We start from the raw sequence: 17,906 nt of genomic DNA, 5'->3' as shown, positions 1-17,906 counted from the left end.
TTGAAATGTGTTGATGAGTTTCACTAGATCTAAATATCCTACTGTATTACTAACGTTTCTTTTTTTACAAACTTAAAAATGTAACACCAAACATTCTCCTATTCAATACAGTGACATTTAATGCTTAACACAATGAAATACAATATAAAATTAACAAAATTAGAATTCAAATTAAGCAATATCTGATCAAAGAAAACATTTAAGAATCAGCCTCAGCCTTCAGTGCCAACACACTATTCAGTTCACAATTCATGAAGTACTGTCGTCTAACTGCAAAACATACAAAATTACAAAGTAACTACTCAAAATCAAAGATTTCGGCCTCTTTCTCTTTCCAAAAAGCAAAACTACGGTCAATGTATTTACAAATCTCTTCATTGCTAAAGCTAGAAATGTCTGTTCCTGTGTAGACCTTCCACTCATCAGGAGTGGGTGTCTGCACAATGACTTTAGGGACCTGTCTAATCTCTGGAAGACTCTGCTTCACCACTTCTGCAGTAGTTTCAGACTGATTCACAGCGTTTCCAAAGAACTTTGTTTTAATGTCCTCAAATCCGTCCTTCCACTCGCGGTTTCCAGCCTCAATGTCTTGTATGACAGCCTTGTGAAAGTCCCTGACCGTCTCCCAGGAAAAGCTCCCAATGTGATCGAACACCTCGAAACACAGCAGGTGTCTCATTTTGCGTTCGTCCACAGGCAACTCCAACTCCAGGATGTGAAAGTAGCCCAGCATGAAGAGATCCAAAGTCAGGCTGTCATACTCCACAGGCATGCCATCCAGCCGTGGTAGGAACTGCTCTGGGGAGTAGAGGGCTTTCTGCCTGTGGAGCCTGGACATAACACTGCAGGGTTAATCAACTTTGTGTGAACTTTCTGTCACTCATTGAGCTTTATGACCAACAGAGTCTCAGCTTAGTTCACATTCGAGCTGTTGTTCTATTTGGCAAGAACAGAACCAAACACCTACATGAAACCAACACATTTTAATCACAGCATCAACTTATTTAGCTTGTTAAAGATTTGATTCAGTCGATTTCAGCTGAACTGATTGATTGATTGACCAACTGGCTGGTTCTGGACAATGAAGAGACTAGTGTGGTACTAGTTCAGGCTGTGAATGTGCCAAGTTGAATTTCTTCGTTGAGTTTGTTTACAGGTGTTAGGAAGCACTACTACAGCACGCGTGTGAGTCTTGTATTTAGTCTTCAAAAAATGTCTTCAGTGTCACCTGACTCAGTCTGGATCGGTAATGCAGACTTACAAGCCTTTGATTGAAAAAAAAAAAAACTGTAGGTGTAGCGTTTCAAACACGTGAGCGTAGCAGACTCTCTGTGGCTCGCTCCTCATCTCAGCCTGTGACTAACAGCTCAAAGCTACACTAGATGCTGCTGAACTAAACCGCACTGGTCAGAGGCAGCTCAGCAGTCAATACTTGATATATGAAGCTGGCACACAGCTTGATCATAGCAGGTAGAGTTTAGAGTTTAAGGCATTGTATTATGTAATAGGTTTAATATAATAGGGATCAGAGTAAGTTATAAAAAGTCCTGCAACCCTACCTGCGTATCTGTCTAGATGGGACACTGGAGATCATGTTCCTCCAGTTTCCCAGCATCTTGTTGACAGCGCTCCTCTGCTTGAAGAAGTGACCCAGAGAACTGTTCAGCATCATCTTCGACTGGGCGCTCTCTATGCTGCCTCTGCGACCTGACCCAGCTTTGTCGGCCGCCTCCAGGTTTCCACCGCTCAGCTTCCTCCGTGCTGCATCTTTGCTCTTTAGCGCCACAGAATAAGCCGATTTCTTCCAGTGGCCTAAGAACAGCACAACTATGCGCTCTTTTCTAAGGCTAGTGGTTTCCAGGACATCTGCAACATTTTCTTTTTTGTCAGTACAAGAATCAGTTTTCTGGTCTGTTTCTGGGTCCAGATTCAGGACTTTAGGCTTTTTGTCTGACTCTGTGGCTTCAGGAGGTGTGGAGGAACTTAATACTACAGCCTCCTCTGGTTCATTTGCCAAAGGTGAGCTCTGTGTCTCAAAATTAGACTTAAGAGTCCTAACAGACACTCCAAACTGATGGATTTCATCCTCTATCCTGTCCCTGCGTCCCCTGGTGGAGTTGTGTCTATCTGGCGCTTGTGAGAACACAGCGATCAGGTCGGTGTTGGGCATCTTGCAGTTGGGCTGGTCTGTGAGGTTAGTCAAGAGCAGAGACATGCTCTTTACAATGCCTGAGATGCGGCCGCACCACAGGGGCAGAGGAATTTGACTTGAGAAGTTTCTGAACTGCGTGTTGACGGTGATGTTGACTATGGGTGCAGGCAGGATGTGCCGGAGCTCCTCAGCTAAACGAGCCAGCTCCAGCTCATAGCCTTCACAGTTCTTCTGTAACGAGACGTTGGCAATCTGCTCCTCCAGATAGATGAGGTCATCCTCAGTAAGCAGCTCACCAGAGGGCCCCAGGATGGCATTGTGGGCTTGGGAGTACCTCCAGCTAACTTTGGGATATCTGTTCCCATTTTCCTGTGAGAGAGTGCAGATAAAAAAATACAGCATGTCACATTTAAATGTCATTTTTAACATGGCGTGAGAAGAAAAAGAGTAATGATACAGTAAAACTGTCATCCAAACCTCAGAATTATGACTTGACTAGCAATGTGTTATGGCTTCAGTGATTTGTTATATGTAATTAAAAGAAAATGATGATGGTAAAAGTGTTTTTAGTAATGCAGATTCAGAATAGTATCAGAAACTCAGACCACAATTTTTGCTTTGCTCATTGCGGTCTGCTTAAGGCTCGGTAAGCATTGGTTGAAGGAGAAGATTTAGTTTTAAATGCAACACTTTTCTAGGGCTGCACCTACCAATTATTTTCATTATGGATAAATAGACACAACAACCTTTATTATTGCCTCTGCCACCAAAACAGATTTGTAATATTCAGATACAGATGAGGACAGAATTGTTGGCATCCTTCCCTTAAAGAAAGAAAAACCCACAAAGGAACTGAAATAACTTGAAACTGACAAAAGTAATAATAAATACCAATTTACTAAAAATGAACTCAGATTAAAAATCAGATATGGATTTTGAGTTGGATTCAACAGGAGTTTTTAAAAAACAAACTAATGAAACTAATGAAACTAACGTGTAATTAGCATCACAGGTGTCTTCAAACTTAATCAGTCAGTCGGTCTCTTTAAAGGGTAAAAAGCGGTCCCTGTGCTGTTTGGTATCATGGTGTGTGCCACACTCAACATGGAACTTTGTGTCACATCAGCTCTGTGTTCACACAGGCAAAAATGAAGCATACAAAGAAAAGAACACTGTACCTACTACTACTACTATAAAGTCTCAAGACTATCAAGGCCTTCTGGAGCAAAACATGCTGCCCAGTGTGGGAAAGCTTGGTCTTTGTCACAGGTCATAGTCCTCCAGCAGCATAATGACCCAGCTAAAAACACCCAAGGATTTCTAAGAACAAATCTATCTATTCTGAAGTGGCCTTCTGAGTCCTGATCTATGCCATATTGAACATCTGTGGAAAGAGCTGAAACATGCAGGCTGGAGAAGTCGCCCTTCAAACCAACAACTGGAGCAGTTTGTGGGTCAAAATACCTGTTGACAGGTGCAGACGTCTCACTGAGAGTTATAGAAATCACTTGATTGCAGTGACTGCTTCAAAAGATTGTGCAACAAAATATGAAGTTATGGGTGCTATCCTTTTTGTCCAGACCAGTTTCATTAGTTGTGAAAAAATTTCTCTTGAACCACAACTTAAAGCAATGTCTGATATTAATGAGTTAGGTTTTAGTCATTTGTATTTATTATTACTTTGTCTGTTTCAAGTTAATTCATTGACCTGTGTGTGGGTTTTTCTTTTTTTAAGTGTTAAGTTTTTTTCACTGTAAAATTTCACTTCTGTAAATATAGGATGTTTAGTATGTTACCTTCCTCCTCTGATCCTCCTCGTCCAGCAGCCTGGCCTGCAGCTGTCTCACCATGACTTGCCTCTTCCATTCAGCTATGGGACTGCCTCTGTCATCATGAGTGGGCACCAGATAGTCGATGTCGGCCAGGTTGGCCTCCTCGGTGGGCAGGACCACCATTTTATTCTTTTCAAACATCAGTAATAATGGAATTATTAGCATCTCAGTTAAAGATAGAAATCACTAGCAGACACAGGATGTTTCAACTGACTGCACTCACCGCCTGTCCAGTGAAGACCCCCGACATCCCTGATTGCTTCAAAGATTTAATGGACTTCATGTCACCAAGAAGTTTTTTCTCAGCCAGGAAATTGGTGTCAGGCAACATTGTCTTATCAGCGGAGTCATTTGTCTCACTCCCAGCTGCCTTTGGCTGACTGAAACCTCTAATAACTGCAACACACATTATAATCATCACTGTCTTCCTCAGTTCATCCTAGTTTAAAAGACACATCTGTTCCCATGGACCAGCGACTTAAAGTAACAATTAAATACACAACAATGGTTTTTGTTTTGCTTTGTTTTTGCTGAAAAGAGTGATTTAATGAGATAAACAGAAAGGTTCCTCTCACCAGACGCTGCTATCTGAACCTGCTCTATTCTGCTGACAGAGGTTTTCCCTGGCTGCGCAGCTGTGGAACAATCAGAGGGCAGAGGAGGTGGAGGAGGGGGCTGAGGGTATCTTGCCTGTGGGGACTCCTCACTTTCAGGTTGCTAATTTGGACAATAAAGAGGTGGTGTCTTTCGGTTAATATTAAGTTACTGAATGGAACAAAAGGCACTGATAGAAACTAATCTTACCTTTAAACTATCCATGTATGTGTCACTCAGACAGCCGTAGTAGTCCTCCCTGCTGTGCTGCAACAACACAGCTGGCTTTACCTTCAGTTCTTCCTCCACTGGTGTGGTCACCTCGACGGGCGTGTCTGCACAGGTTGTCTGAAGAAACAAGAAAAAAACTCTGAAGACTGAAAAGTGATCAAAGCTTATTGATAAAGCTTCAGCTGACAGGGTGAAGGAGCAGGGACCGTCATGCTGTACGATGTCTGTTCAGAATTTCCTAACTTCATTTCCCACTTTTCATTTAAGCAGCTTGTGCAGGTTCATAACAGCTACTTTCCCCTTTTCTCCATTAAAACATCACAGTAATGACACTGTCAGGAAGTTCTCAGGTTTTCTGAACTCAGTTTCTGGACTTGAACGTATCTGGAGTCGTCATCACCACCGTACATCACTCTGTGTTTATTTTGGTTCTGCCTAAAGGTGGGTGCAGGGCAACCTCAGTGTGTAGGAGGAAAAAAAGATTTAGGCAGTGTATTCAATCTGCATCTGCAACAGACTGTAACAAAGAAGTAGAAATCCAGTATATAGAGTTAGAGCTGGGTTGGCTTTGTCTTTGTTTAATATAAAAAATGTTAAACAACAGTTTAAAATAGAAGGAATGAATAAATAGGCTATGTAAAATAACTCACAATGATTGAAATTGAGAGCAAAAGAGCAAAACAAGTGCACGGGATGGTGAGTAACCTTGGATAATCGGCAGCATTTCACACCACCCTAGGGAGTAGTAGTATGTATGGAAACGTTTACAACCCTTTTAATGAACCTGCATCGTCCTAATGCGCTCCATACAGAATACATATCAAATTCAGCTCTCCAAGGACATTATTAGCAACCAAAACATCAAAGGCAGCCTCACTGCGCTGCTGCATGCTGTTGTGCTTTGCGTCCACGAGGTGGTCCACGCCATTTCCTCTCGCACGGCACTTTGATGTCGAACAGCACGGAATATGCTGTGACACTGCTCAGGCGGAGGAATAAACTTCCCCGAAGTTGTGCAATCCATAAATAGATAAACAAGGGGGTAGAGGAGAAGAAGGGGGAGCGGGAGAGCCTGATTCCTTTGTGACCCTTCTCGTAACAGTTCAATGTCCTGAAAGCTACAGGGAACTGGTCCTTGTGCGTGTGTATGTGAGTGTGTGTGTGTGTGTGTGTGTGTGTGTTTAATTAGACTCAGTGGCCAGAGAGCATTTGGTTTTCATCAGCACCCCATCACAATTGCAGATATAGATAGCCCAACCCTACTTTGGCCCAGATCCACCCACCCTGTATCAAAGACCACAAAGACCCCGATCACAACAGATGAGGAGCCAAGACTTAAGAAACAGCTACTCAGCGCAGCCTCATTGTCAAACATGCAGCACCAGTAATCTGTGGTGCCTGTGGGTCGAGCCATGAGAGAGTTTAAGTATTTCAGCACACCATGTGTATTTAAGAAACACGTCTTGTAATTCTGCGCTCTGGAATCAATCATTAAAACAACCTGCTTCCACATGAAATATTCACGTACTTGGTGATAAATTGCAACGTGGAATGTATACAATGGGTACGCATTATACACAGAACACTATAGTGTAAATACATGTCCACTCACATTTTGAAATACTCTCAGGTTTCCTGCATGGAGGTAAATGCTTGAGAGGCTCATAACTAGAGGACACAGTGTTTTTGCCAACACTCTTACAGTCTTTTTTTTTTTTTTTCATCCACTGTGGCGAAACAAGACAAATGACAATATTTGACTACTTCATACTGGAACATTATAACAACTACTGGATTAGAAACTATATCTAGAAGCAGTGCACAGCTCAGAAATAGGGAGAAAAAGCATGTCCAATTTACAAAAATCAGCAATGACAAAATATAGCCATTGGCCAGGAGCCTGGTGTATTAGTCATGCTTAACCGTAAGAGGCAATAACTGATCAGAAAATAGGTAAAACGAAGCCAAAACATATGCCATCTAGGGCCTCTTTAACTCAAATGACTTAATGTTGCTTTTAGCTTACAAAAGAATTTACTCAGCCTGTCCAATCAGTTTCCTAGGAGCAAATGCTCAAAGAAAAAGAAAACAATAAAGCAGAAAACAATGAATGAAAGCATGCAATTGTGATACAGAAACATTGAACAGTCATCAGTAAACCAAGCTAAAACGCACTAACCTTGACTAATCCTCCTTAGCACGCACCGGTTACAGCTTCACTGCTCAATGAAACTCCAGAGGCACTGACTCGTGCAGCCAGGTATCCAGATCAGCCACTCCAGTGCTGAGGATGTGACGCTATCTTAAGATCACCGACCACTCGTTTGACACCATCATGAGCATGTACGCCACAGGCCAAGGGCCGCCAGGCAATAAACAATAAACTCTGATGGGAGAATGCTGTTAATAATTAAGGGAAAGGATAGGGTGGCTGGTAATGTCACTAATGCATGGATAAACCAATGGCCATGTTGTCGCACGAAGGGAGGTATCAGCGGAAGACTTGTCAAAGCAGCTGGAAAACAGACATTTTATCCACAGGCGTTCAGCTGATTTTTCCACTTGGGACAATTAGACCAGGAAGCTGTTGTTTTTTAGGAGTGAGATGTAAACTCACCTGCGATGACTTGTGAAATGTGACAGTGGAAACAGAATGTGAAACCATAAGCTTGTTTAAGCTGAAACTGTCTATTAAAGGATGTTTTTTTTTTTTTTGTCCAGTGCCAATCCTCCTGTTCATTACATTAACAGCAGATCTCTTCATTGTGCATGACGTGTGAGTGACGGAGGACAATCCACGGTTTATTTAGTAAAGTAAATAAAGCTTTAGCAATCTGTCTCAGACAAATGGATATTACAGTAAAACTGATTTGAATACAAATGACATATAGTAGTAAAGTAACTGATTTTTTCCAAAGTCCAAACTGACACGTTTAGTCCAGTCCACAATCCAAAACATGTCTTAGAAGACAAAAAAAATCTCATCAATCAAGATGGTGGACATCTCAATTGTTCCATATCTACTAGATGTTAACAACTTAACATCCCACTAGTTTTAAAGTTGAATCTATAGGGGGCTCCCACATGAGGCTCTGATAAAGGTTTTATAGGGCTGGAGTCCGGCTTTGTAACTCCGATAGTCCCACCAATGTAAAAAGCTGCAGTAAAAGAGCATGTGTTTCGTTTCCCACTGCAGAAAACAATGTGGACATTTACACTGTGTCTTGAAACACACAGTGATGAATGGGAACGACAGTGTGTTTCCTCTGTCTAAGTATTCTAAAAATACAGCTCGCAAACAACAGTATCTTTGGCCCGATCGCTACGAATAGAGAGCAAAAGCCACAAGTGTGTGTGAAGTAAATCTCACGCCACGCACTGTTTATTTGATTGCAGCTGTTCCCGAGATGCGAGATGAGGAAGAGCGGTTGACAGGGCTGAACGAATCTGACCTCGTTGTGAGCGATCCAAACATGCGGGTGAGGCCAAATTTGCAACTCTCTCAGGTCAACGTCCCAATTCATCGAGGTCTCTGCTTGGAAACGAGATTATGTGACTGACGTTTTAGAACTAATGAAACCTGGGATCTATAGAGAGCTCAAAAAATCAGGAAATAAAAGAGATGTAATTAAGGCATGTCTGCTGCACTCGTGCAGCTCATTTCTGACAGCAGGACTGAAGGTCTTACGCACAGCAGCCTGGTGTCCAAATATTATGGGGATGTAAATCAATTAACTTCTGTTCCAGCTTCTCTATCAGATGACCCCTTTGTTCACATCAAGCCTCTGTTTGTGTGTCTACTCATACATTACCAAGAAACATAATCCACCTTTCTGTCTGCTACCAGCATTAGACAGTATCCAGAGGTGACAATCATAGCACCTCCAAGTCCCTGGAAGAAGAAAAAGAAAAAAAAAAAAAACATGACACGCAATCAAAGGTGTGTTTGAAGCCAGTGACATCCTGCTCTCCAACTCCACAGAGGGATAGAGTTGCAGGTTCCAGGCATCCGAATGGTGAAAACGCTGAAACTTAAGCTCGTGGATCTCATAACGGGCTCAGCCCCTAGGCCTTCCACCTGAGCCGCAGGAGAGGGTAACTGATAGGCCCATACCCGGTGGCGGCTCCGGCTGTGTCCGATGCCGCAGCGGCCCCGGCGCTAATTAGCACTCCATTGTTGATGAGAGGATTATTTCTGAGGGGAAGCTCGGCAGCCGTGCCCCACCGGCTCCCTATCATCATCCTCTTAACGTAAGAGTGCGGCTCTTCTCCTCTCCCTAATTCAGGCTTCTGATGGCTGACAGCTTTCATTACTCTGCGTACACCACTGTGGAGTCTGCACCATAGGCAGCAGGCAAAGTGTGACAGGGACAAACTGCATGTTCTGCAACTCTGCTGAAAGAGTGGTTCTCCTTGGCTCTTTCACTTAATAGGATTCATTGTTTCCTCTTTAAAATCAGCTCCACACGCTTTACTGTACTTCTTATTTAAGAGAAAAACAAATAAGCTAAATGTAAGGAATCACGGCAGGCTGACTTTATTAACTGGAGGTCAACACGGGCCGGTTTTTACTGCCTTGACCTCTGACTTCAACAGGCAAAAGCATCACAAACAAGGTGTTAACAATAAAATATTCATCAGTCACATTAGGGGGTGTTGTACTTTCAGCACAGAACAAAAGAGCACAGCTCACAGAGCCCTCAGCGGCAAACTGAGAACAGCATCATAGTTTGTGATGCCTTATTACACACAAGAGCCGTCACCCTCCACTCTCTTAGACCTCTTAAATTCAAAGTAAAGCAATTAGGGTCAGTGGAAGGAACTGGCTTAGATTTTCATGCCCAGCTTCATACAAAGAGAGGACAAAGTACGTGTAGTGTGTGAAATAAAACAGTGTACGAGAGGTGAAGAAGAGCTTACATTTTTCTCCACAGCACGGAGATATCTGGCACACTCATAGTGTCCATTGTACTCTGCCAAGTCTGCTGCTGTGAAGCCATCAATGTCTTGATCTAAAGGGTTTACTTGATGAGCCAACAGGACTTTACAGCACTAAAATCAGAGAAACAGGACAATTAAATTATTAAAAAACAGCTTTATTTCTACGAGAAAGACAGAACAACAACAACAGTAAAACAACTTCAAGTAAAAACTGTATCCAACCTCCAGCTCTCCATTGTCTGCAGCATCATGAAGTGGGGTCCCTCCCCAGAAGTCCTTGACAAGCTTTGAACCCGTGTGAAGCAGCCTCTCCAAGATGCAATAGTGCCCCCTGCTGGCAGCAAAGTGCAAAGCAGTTGCTCCATCTCTGTCGTGGCAGGAGAGGCTGACATCAGTACAGGTCACCTGTGAGAACATATATTGAATGTTTAGATAGAAAACCCTCCTAAAAGAACTAATCTTAATAGTTGTATAGCATCAATGTGTGTTTCTCTGCTGACCAGCCACACCACCACGGCTTCGTGGCCCATGTGAGCAGCAGCATGCAGGCAGGTCATGCCATCGTGGGCCCTCAGGAGGACATCAGCACCGCATTCCTTCACGAGGTACTCCACCACATGTAGGTGACCCTCCTGACAGGCCAGGTACAACGGAGTAGCACCGATGACCGTCTGATGGTTCACACACCTGTCAACCAACATCCAATTACAACAGCTTAGGTTACCAGCGTTAGACAATAGCACCAGCAATGTAACGTAAGACCTGCGACAAGGCATAGACGACCAGTCTGCTGGAAAAACAAGTGCCATACTTTCAAATGGACGATAGATTTCACATATGTTCTACACTCGGATGAAATTGGAGTTCATCAGATAAATTGAAATAAGCTAAAAAGCATAGCTAAATGATTAGTTCTCTGAAAATGAGGAGTTAACAGTGTTTCTGACTCACAACTGACAACAACCACTTAAGAGACCTTCATCAAACTACTGTAGTAAGGCTGTTACTAGATGACACATGTCTCTTGAGGGCTCTTAGTTCAATCAACCTTAGCCTCTTTGTGCTTTGCACTGATGCGACATACAGCTGTTGTAGACACTGTAAAACAATTAAAAACAGCAGTATAGCCATCCCATCTCCCCCCGTATGAACAACTATTCACAATCTTCTCTTTGAGTTCCAGGCTCATTTCTTTAAAGAAGGTTTTATCATGTAGTTTTATGAATGATGCAAACACTGACTGAATTTTGTCCCATGGTTCTTTGGGGGATAATAATTCTTTTCTGCTCGACAGTAGAACTGGAGATCAGACATGTGATGTTATCATGTTCACAAATAGCTGAAATAAAACCAATAAAACAAGCCCACAACATGATGCATAATGGAAAATGTCTGCTGACCACTTCATGACCTGTCATGACAAAATCTAATGAAAGATGGAATTCATCCTGTAGCGTTCCCCCACCTGGCTTTGTGTTTACTGATGCAGTATTTCAGCCGTATCAGCAGTGACCTGACAAGCCACCACTTTTCACCTGTTTCACCACAGACGGCTGTAGTAACTAAAAATCTTTAGAATTCATTCTAAAACAAAACTTGACTCTGCTTTAAAACAAGAGGCTCTTTCTTTTCAGATATCATGTATCTTAGTTACAGAATCGAAGATTCAGCCCACTGGACACCACAGGGCTGCATTTACTCTCACATACTGTATTTCAACAGCTGATGTCTCTAGACATGTATTATTCACAGGTGACTGATGGTCACCTGTGATGGTCCGACCCCACCATGTGTCATGCAAATTACAGTCATACTCTCTTGGAACAACGAGATGAAGCAGGAAGAGCAGCATCTCTTCATCTGGTTATTGGTAAGTGCCTCTGTCTCAGGTTTAAGACAGAGAAGAGATGGGATTCATGGGGGATTAACGTTTCATGGGTTTGCTTCTCTCTCTGGATGAGTTTAGCCTTTTGTTGTTTTATGAGTCAGTTCATTATCTGCATATAAACATTTATACAATAACTTTTTTTTTAATGTTCCGGGGTGTGGCAAACGTGAAAGCCAGGGCTATGAACTGCCTACCCAGGTGCCTGCTGAACTAGTAGTTTCAAACAGGCGAGGTGTCCATTGGCTGCGGCGTAGTGAACAGGAAGAGCTCCACAGTTTGTCTCCACCTCTGCCACTCCTCCGGCAGAAAGCAGCCACTGAACGACCTCCATGCAGCCGAAGCGGGCTGCGAGATGGAGCGAAGTTGCACCAGCAGCATCTTTATCCTGGAACCATTGACAAAGATCAGCATTAGATGGAGCTAATGTGGCCCAAGGAAGAATTACAGTTTCCTTTTCTTTTCCACAGCAAAGTGTTGCAGTGGTGAATATTGTAAGGGTCCCCAATTAAGGCATTTGGTGGATTCTTCAGTTAAAATGGTGTGGTATCATTTTGAGCATCAGAAGATGTAGGTTGATTACCAATAGACCCAATACACTGAGTAACTCAGCACCATACATGCAATGTAATCAGCTGGTTATATATGTGAGTAGTAGCTGCATAGATTACTGCAGTGACGTAACCACGCTCTAGGATCAGCTGGACGACCATCGATAAGCCATCCCCTCACATTACATTCATGCATAACTGACTTGGTAGATATTACCACGAAAAGCTGGACATGTGGCATCTCCCCAAGACATTCAAGCTCTCAGGGTAGGTCTGTGTGTGCATGTGTGTGTGTAAAAACAAACATACCTCGATGTTGCAGCCTCCTTGGTCCACCAGCCACTTTAACTCCTGGATGTGCCCAGTAGCTGCTGCATCGTGTGCTGGCGTGGCCCCGTTCAAGGCCCTGGGATCCGCTGCCAGACCCAGTTCACTCACAAGGAAATTGAGGCAGCGCAGGCGTCCACACCTGGCTGCGTGGTGCACTGGGCCAGCACCTTGAGTGTCAGTGATGACTGGTGAGAGATGACCAGAAGACGCCAGCTCCCTCAGGGCTGCAAGATCCCCCGCTCGAGCTGCCTGGATTGCCCGATGAAGCACCATCCCTGCCTGCTATGAGTATGTGGTGGCACACAGACACTCCATGGAGCTCTTTGGACCCCAGCAGCTTACTATCACGCTCACAAACTCTCATACAATAACAACAAAAAAAAAAAATCATGCACTTATTGCCTCCTCCTGAGCCAGGAAAGTGACACCCTAGCAGCTGCCAGCTGGCCAGCATGGCCTCTGGGGAGAGAGGAGGGGGTCAGGGCCAGTGAGATAGAAAGGTAATGAAAGACGGGTGGAGACGCAGCACTCGTGGCCCGCTGCTCTCTTTTGTGTGGCAGTGACCATATGCTGGCACATGCACCCAACGCTTCACTGGAGATGGGGGAGCTGAGGCAGCACGGAAACTTAAGTAATGGGAGAAGTCAGAGCCAAGCCATGGTGGATTACAATGAGTGATATATGTATATACACACATATGTATTTATATATATAAAATTTCTTTTTCATTTTGTATTTTTTTTTCCTTTCTGTTTTATGGAAATCAGGAGTTTTGAGCATCACCGATGACAAGACTAGATGAGAGAAAAAAGTGTTTATTCCAATATTTGATTTCAATAACATGTTACCCCGGTTCCAATTAGCTGATGAGCTGCTCACATGACGTGATGGAAGCTGAGTACATGACTCCATAACGCCACTCCTCAGGTCACTTCAAGTTCTTCCCTTTAAGATGTTCCCTTTTTATTTAGACTAAATAAATGATCCATTTAAAATGTAATGCAACAATAAACACAGATGATGCATTTGTAATTCTGTACATCCCTTCTTTGACCTACAGGATAACTTAAGTTTGTGCTCGTGAAGATCATGAGTTCATTTCTTCTAACAGCAGTACAGTTTCCCTCAGGTCCTCTACAACTGCATCCACATCTTCTTTGGTTGTGCTCCTGCCCATGCTCAACCTCAAAGCATTAGCTGCCACCTCTGTGGGGACGCCACAGTTCAGGAGGATATGGGAAGGCCTGATGAACAGACACAATGCAGAGCAGGGGAGTTATGTAATAGCAATCAATATGGTGTCAGGACAAAAGCATAACACACAAATGAAGGACTCTTTTTACCTGTTTCCACTGTCAGAGTGGCAGGCGGCACCAACACTGGCCAACAGCCTCCTGCAGTTGGACAATACCCTCCAGCCTAAAGCAGGAGAGTGAGAGATTAATCATTCAGAGCCTTTGTAGTTTACAAACAGCCCCGTGCAGGTCATGAACTGCCTCTGACAAACATTGGTGTAGGGTTAGTGGACACCGTCCGGGCCGGCAAACCAAAACACAGACAGGACAGGACAGAAGAGTAATGACATCACCTTGTAATGCTGGGCCCAGGATGGACACATTACATGTGTTAGGGAGGATATCGGAGCCGGGGTAATGGCTGTTGAAGTGGAGTCTGTCTTTAAATGTGGCCTGAAAAAGAAAACGTACAGTACTGATAAAAGTAGGTCCATTTTTAAGATGACTGAACAGAAGAAGAACCAATGACCACATTCATTCTATTTCCAATGATCTCCATCACACTGCTTATGATATTTACAACAACAATCAACAATAATCATTTTCTTTTTAAATGAATTCAACTCACCTGCAGTCGCTCTTCTAAGTAAAGTCTGGTACTTCGCATATGACTCTCATACTCTGACAGATTAGCAGTTACCAGTTCTGCAGCCTAACACAGAAAGGTGTGTAAAAGAAAGGTAAAGCAGAAATGATTTACTAATGCATTACAGATCCATTGGAAAACTTTAGCAAAAACAAATTAGGGTTTGCTAGTTGTGTTGTAATAAATGTCTGTGCCTGACCGCCAAACTGCTTTGACAGCAAATTCATTTTCCTCCTTAAATAACTGACAATTAAATGAGGAAGGGAAAGTCGTATTTAAAATATTGTTCACTGTAAACTTTTAAAAAAGGATTACAATTCTAGCAACCCATACAATATACAGAGAAGGAAACAAACCTTTCCCAGACCAGCAATCATCTGCGTGTTTTCAGTGCTGAAATATTTAAAAAGAAATTAATTAAACCCAAATACTGACCCTAATATGAAGTAACATTAATCTGATCTTGGCAGGTGCAGATCAATAAATTGTAAACTGTTTCTGCACCCTGGTCTGAAGTTTCTCTCTTGTCCTCCTCCAAACAGCATTGGATACAATGGTGTTCTTGTTCCAGGGCCACTCACATACAAAGCACCGATCCGAGGGCCATAAAACTAGAACATGTAAAAAAAAAAAAAAAAAAAAAAAAAAAAAACTATCAATAACACTTGTTCTTATTTTCTTTCTTATGTCAATGTTAAGGTATTTTTACTACAGACCTTGTGTCCCACTATGGTCAGATAATCCACACCCAGTTCACAGGCATCTACTCGGATTTTCCCCAGAGCCTGAGCAGCATCAGTGTGGATCAGGATCCTGAGCTGTTCACGCTGCTTGTTGAGACATTTTACTCTCTGGCAGATCTCTTGGACTGGCTGACAAGAAGTCAGAGGAAAGAGTTTCAGCATTCAGGAAGCATGTGACTCTGCTGTACATGGGGCTACAATCAAAACAAAAGCTTTTTGTTTAAAACTTGTTTAAAAAATCATTAGCGCCAACTCCACCTTAAAGGATAACTGATCTTCAGAGACAATAAAAATAGCTTTTCTCTATTGTCAGTATTGTAAAAACCTGCAATCATAGGTGAATGCAATAGATGCCCATATCTTGTCTTACCATGATGACACCTGTCTCATTGTTGGCCAGCATGATAGAGACCAGACAAGTGTTGGGACGCACCATAGCAATGATATCCTCCACCTCCACACGAGCCGTCACCTTAGACACAGGCACAAATGTCACGTCTGTGACAAAACACAGTTATCCAAACAAGCCAAACAGGGGAGTAAGTCTAAGCTTTTTAGTAGTTAAAATGAAGTTGTGCTGCATTCAACTCCTCCTACCTGCCTTGCCCTCTCTCTGTAGGTGCTCAGCTGCTAGTTTGACTGAGTCATGTTCCACATTAGAGGTGATGATGTGAGGAAGGCCAGTGCATCCATTCTGGTGTCCTTCACCTTGCTCTGCCGCCCTGCAGTTTCTCCTGAAGTGCTCTACAGCAGTGTGGAGCACTAGGTTATTGGCCTGAAAGAGGACAACACAAGAGTGAGCCACGCATGCATACTGACAGTATCAGTATTTTGAAAACTGTGTCTACTGCGCACAAATCTGTACATAAATGCCGTCACCTCTGTTCCACCCGAGGTAAAAATTATGTCCTCCGCCTTACCACCAACCATTCTTGCCACATTCTCTCTGGACTGATTAATGATTGACTTTGCTTTGGCACCTACAGATAATAAAACGTTTGATGTAAAAGTTTTGTTTGTACACTCAGATACAATAAACTAACTTTCACTCTGCACTCTAAAAAGGGCTAAGTGAAAGTTGGCTTTGCATTTTCTACAGGTACTGAAAACACCAATTTAAAGAGGTGGTACTCTTCACCTGCTATGTAGTTACTACTTGGGTTTCCCCAGGCATCCCGCAGGGCTTCAGTGATGGCATCAATCACTTCTGGTTCCAGTGATGTAGTAGCATTGTAATCCATATAGATCCTATATTACATTACATTACCGGACATTAGAGAGGACCTTCTAATCTTACTTCAGTTAAGCATAATGTGTTGCAGTACAAATGCTGTATATGTGTATTACTAATCAAACCAACATAATTTTGCATTAGAAGTGAATATGCAAATCAAACATACCTGTCTAGATTCCTTTCTGAACGATGGAGAGAGGTTGGGTCAGTAAAGGTGTGACCCTTTACTGAGGTGATGCCATCAGTTTGCTTTGCCATACTCCTAAGAAGAAATGAGAAACTTGACAAAAACAGCTAAATCTTGAGGTCATATTGTGAATCAGTAAAGCCTTTATTTATACAGTATAACCAGCCCTTTGTTAGCTTTGACGCCAGTGTCTTATTGCCTGAATTGCTCACATTATGTCATCGGTGCGGTCACAAATTCAGGGAAGTAATGTTCCAGGAATAGTGAATAATTGACCAAACAGCAAGTGAAACTTTTGGGAAAATCTTGATGAGGTTACCACGCACATATCATCTGATTATGGTTATTACTAGGTAGTGTGAAATTAATTACCAGCCTGGTATCTCAGTGGCTACATAGACACTTAAACACAATATTTAGCGGTAACGTGGTCAGATTAGTCCAGTTTGTCTTTTAGATATCTACGTATCCGTGCTGTCAGTCGCAGGCGTAACAAATATTATTAACGTTAACTAAGCTATTTAGGCACCAGCTTTCTGGTACCGACTCTAATTCCGGTTAATGTTACTTCAGAAGACATAAAAACGTTTAACTGGGACGTAAAAATAACCTGTATCATACGTGGTAATGTCTGCCCCACCGGCAGCTAACGCTCACTAACTTCAGGTAACATCTGTTGTTATTAGCTAACGCTAGCTAAGGTTAGTAGCCTACTATTAACCAATACTAACAGATAATGCAGCAGTAATATTTTTTGCCTGTCATGTGAAGTTTTCCAACATAGGTTACACTCCCTCTGGCAGCACTGGACTGGCTAATTCATCTAGGCTGTGTGTCTGACCTTGTGAAGTGATGTGAAGACGTCCTAAACAGGTTTACAACAGCCAGTGTCAATCATCAGCTAGCTAAACCGTGCGTCTGACAGGAAGACACGCTGCCCCGCTTCACGCCGGGTTGCCAGATCTCTTAAAGGGAAAGCGGCAATGCAGGACTTTACAAAACGCCCCAAACAATTCATAAAGTATAGATAGTACAGTAAAGTAAGATATCTGTGTTTATTAAATGCACTGTTTATTGCTTTAAAATTTTCATAATTGTCATGTAAATTAAGACTATTCTTTAACATGTTGACTGGCTTAAAAATTGGTTTTGATAGTCCACTAAAGTCAGGATAAGTCGGATAATGCCGAAGTTCTCAGTAAGATCATGTATATTAGATTGGAGAGGATGAGAACGTGAAATATATAAAGAACAACAGACATAAATGTTTTAATTTTAAACGGTAAAGTAATGATTAATCAACAAAGCCTTACGGACTTGGCACCTCTGAATCCTGCTGCCATGG

General features: G+C 42.6%; 2 protein-coding genes across 4 annotated transcripts; both read right to left on the bottom strand.

The window, feature by feature from the left end:
* Positions 1 to 197: 197 nt before the first annotated feature.
* Positions 198 to 12,890, bottom strand: LOC113152851 (espin-like protein). Its single transcript, XM_026346321.1, has 11 exons — positions 12,496 to 12,890; positions 11,833 to 12,023; positions 10,251 to 10,437; positions 9,973 to 10,155; positions 9,730 to 9,861; positions 4,789 to 4,926; positions 4,560 to 4,701; positions 4,208 to 4,380; positions 3,949 to 4,113; positions 1,560 to 2,521; positions 198 to 830 (listed from the first exon to the last, which is right to left on the bottom strand). Exons 1-11 carry the CDS (start codon positions 12,787 to 12,789, stop codon positions 299 to 301), a joined length of 3,099 nt encoding a protein of 1,032 aa, XP_026202106.1. The 5' UTR covers positions 12,790 to 12,890; the 3' UTR covers positions 198 to 298.
* A 425-nt stretch (positions 12,891 to 13,315) lies between these two features.
* Positions 13,316 to 17,502, bottom strand: scly (selenocysteine lyase). 3 transcript variants are annotated; one of them, XM_026346317.1, is made up of 13 exons: positions 17,403 to 17,502; positions 16,541 to 16,636; positions 16,279 to 16,388; positions 16,020 to 16,120; positions 15,738 to 15,915; positions 15,511 to 15,638; positions 15,114 to 15,269; positions 14,902 to 15,008; positions 14,754 to 14,790; positions 14,380 to 14,463; positions 14,105 to 14,204; positions 13,860 to 13,935; positions 13,316 to 13,760 (listed from the first exon to the last, which is right to left on the bottom strand). In XM_026346317.1, the coding sequence occupies exons 2-13, from the start codon at positions 16,630 to 16,632 to the stop codon at positions 13,604 to 13,606; spliced, it is 1,326 nt and encodes a 441-aa protein (XP_026202102.1). In that variant the 5' UTR covers positions 16,633 to 16,636; positions 17,403 to 17,502; the 3' UTR covers positions 13,316 to 13,603. The 3 variants fall into 3 exon arrangements, with proteins under 3 accessions (XP_026202102.1, XP_026202104.1, XP_026202105.1); XM_026346319.1 differs by having other exon boundaries at positions 17,320 to 17,476; XM_026346320.1 differs by lacking the exon at positions 17,403 to 17,502 and adding an exon at positions 17,293 to 17,402.
* Between the last annotated feature and the right edge of the window lie 404 nt (positions 17,503 to 17,906).

Source organism: Anabas testudineus, chromosome 4 (assembly GCF_900324465.2).
Source record: "Anabas testudineus chromosome 4, fAnaTes1.2, whole genome shotgun sequence".
Classification (NCBI taxonomy): Eukaryota; Metazoa; Chordata; class Actinopteri; order Anabantiformes; family Anabantidae; genus Anabas; species Anabas testudineus.
Note: the sequence above shows the minus strand (reverse complement) of the source record. Positions and strands in the feature narration are given on the sequence as shown.

What these genes read in the sequence shown, in the direction of transcription:
- LOC113152851 (XM_026346321.1), bottom strand. Translation starts at nt 12,789, where the DNA reads ATGGTGCTTCATCGGGCAATCCAGGCAGCTCGAGCGGGGGATCTTGCA. An exon ending in GGGTCTTCACTGGACAGGCG is followed by an intron (nt 4,114 to 4,207) that starts GTGAGTGCAGTC and finishes ATGTTTGAAAAG; the next exon opens with AATAAAATGGTGGTCCTGCC. An exon ending in CCATCTAGACAGATACGCAG is followed by an intron (nt 831 to 1,559) that starts GTAGGGTTGCAG and finishes TGTTATGTCCAG; the next exon opens with GCTCCACAGGCAGAAAGCCC.
- scly (XM_026346317.1), bottom strand. Translation starts at nt 16,632, where the DNA reads ATGGCAAAGCAAACTGATGGCATCACCTCAGTAAAGGGTCACACCTTT. An exon ending in ACAGAGAGAGGGCAAGGCAG is followed by an intron (nt 15,639 to 15,737) that starts GTAGGAGGAGTT and finishes GTTTTGTCACAG; the next exon opens with ACGTGACATTTGTGCCTGTG. An exon ending in TGACCATAGTGGGACACAAG is followed by an intron (nt 15,009 to 15,113) that starts GTCTGTAGTAAA and finishes TACATGTTCTAG; the next exon opens with TTTTATGGCCCTCGGATCGG.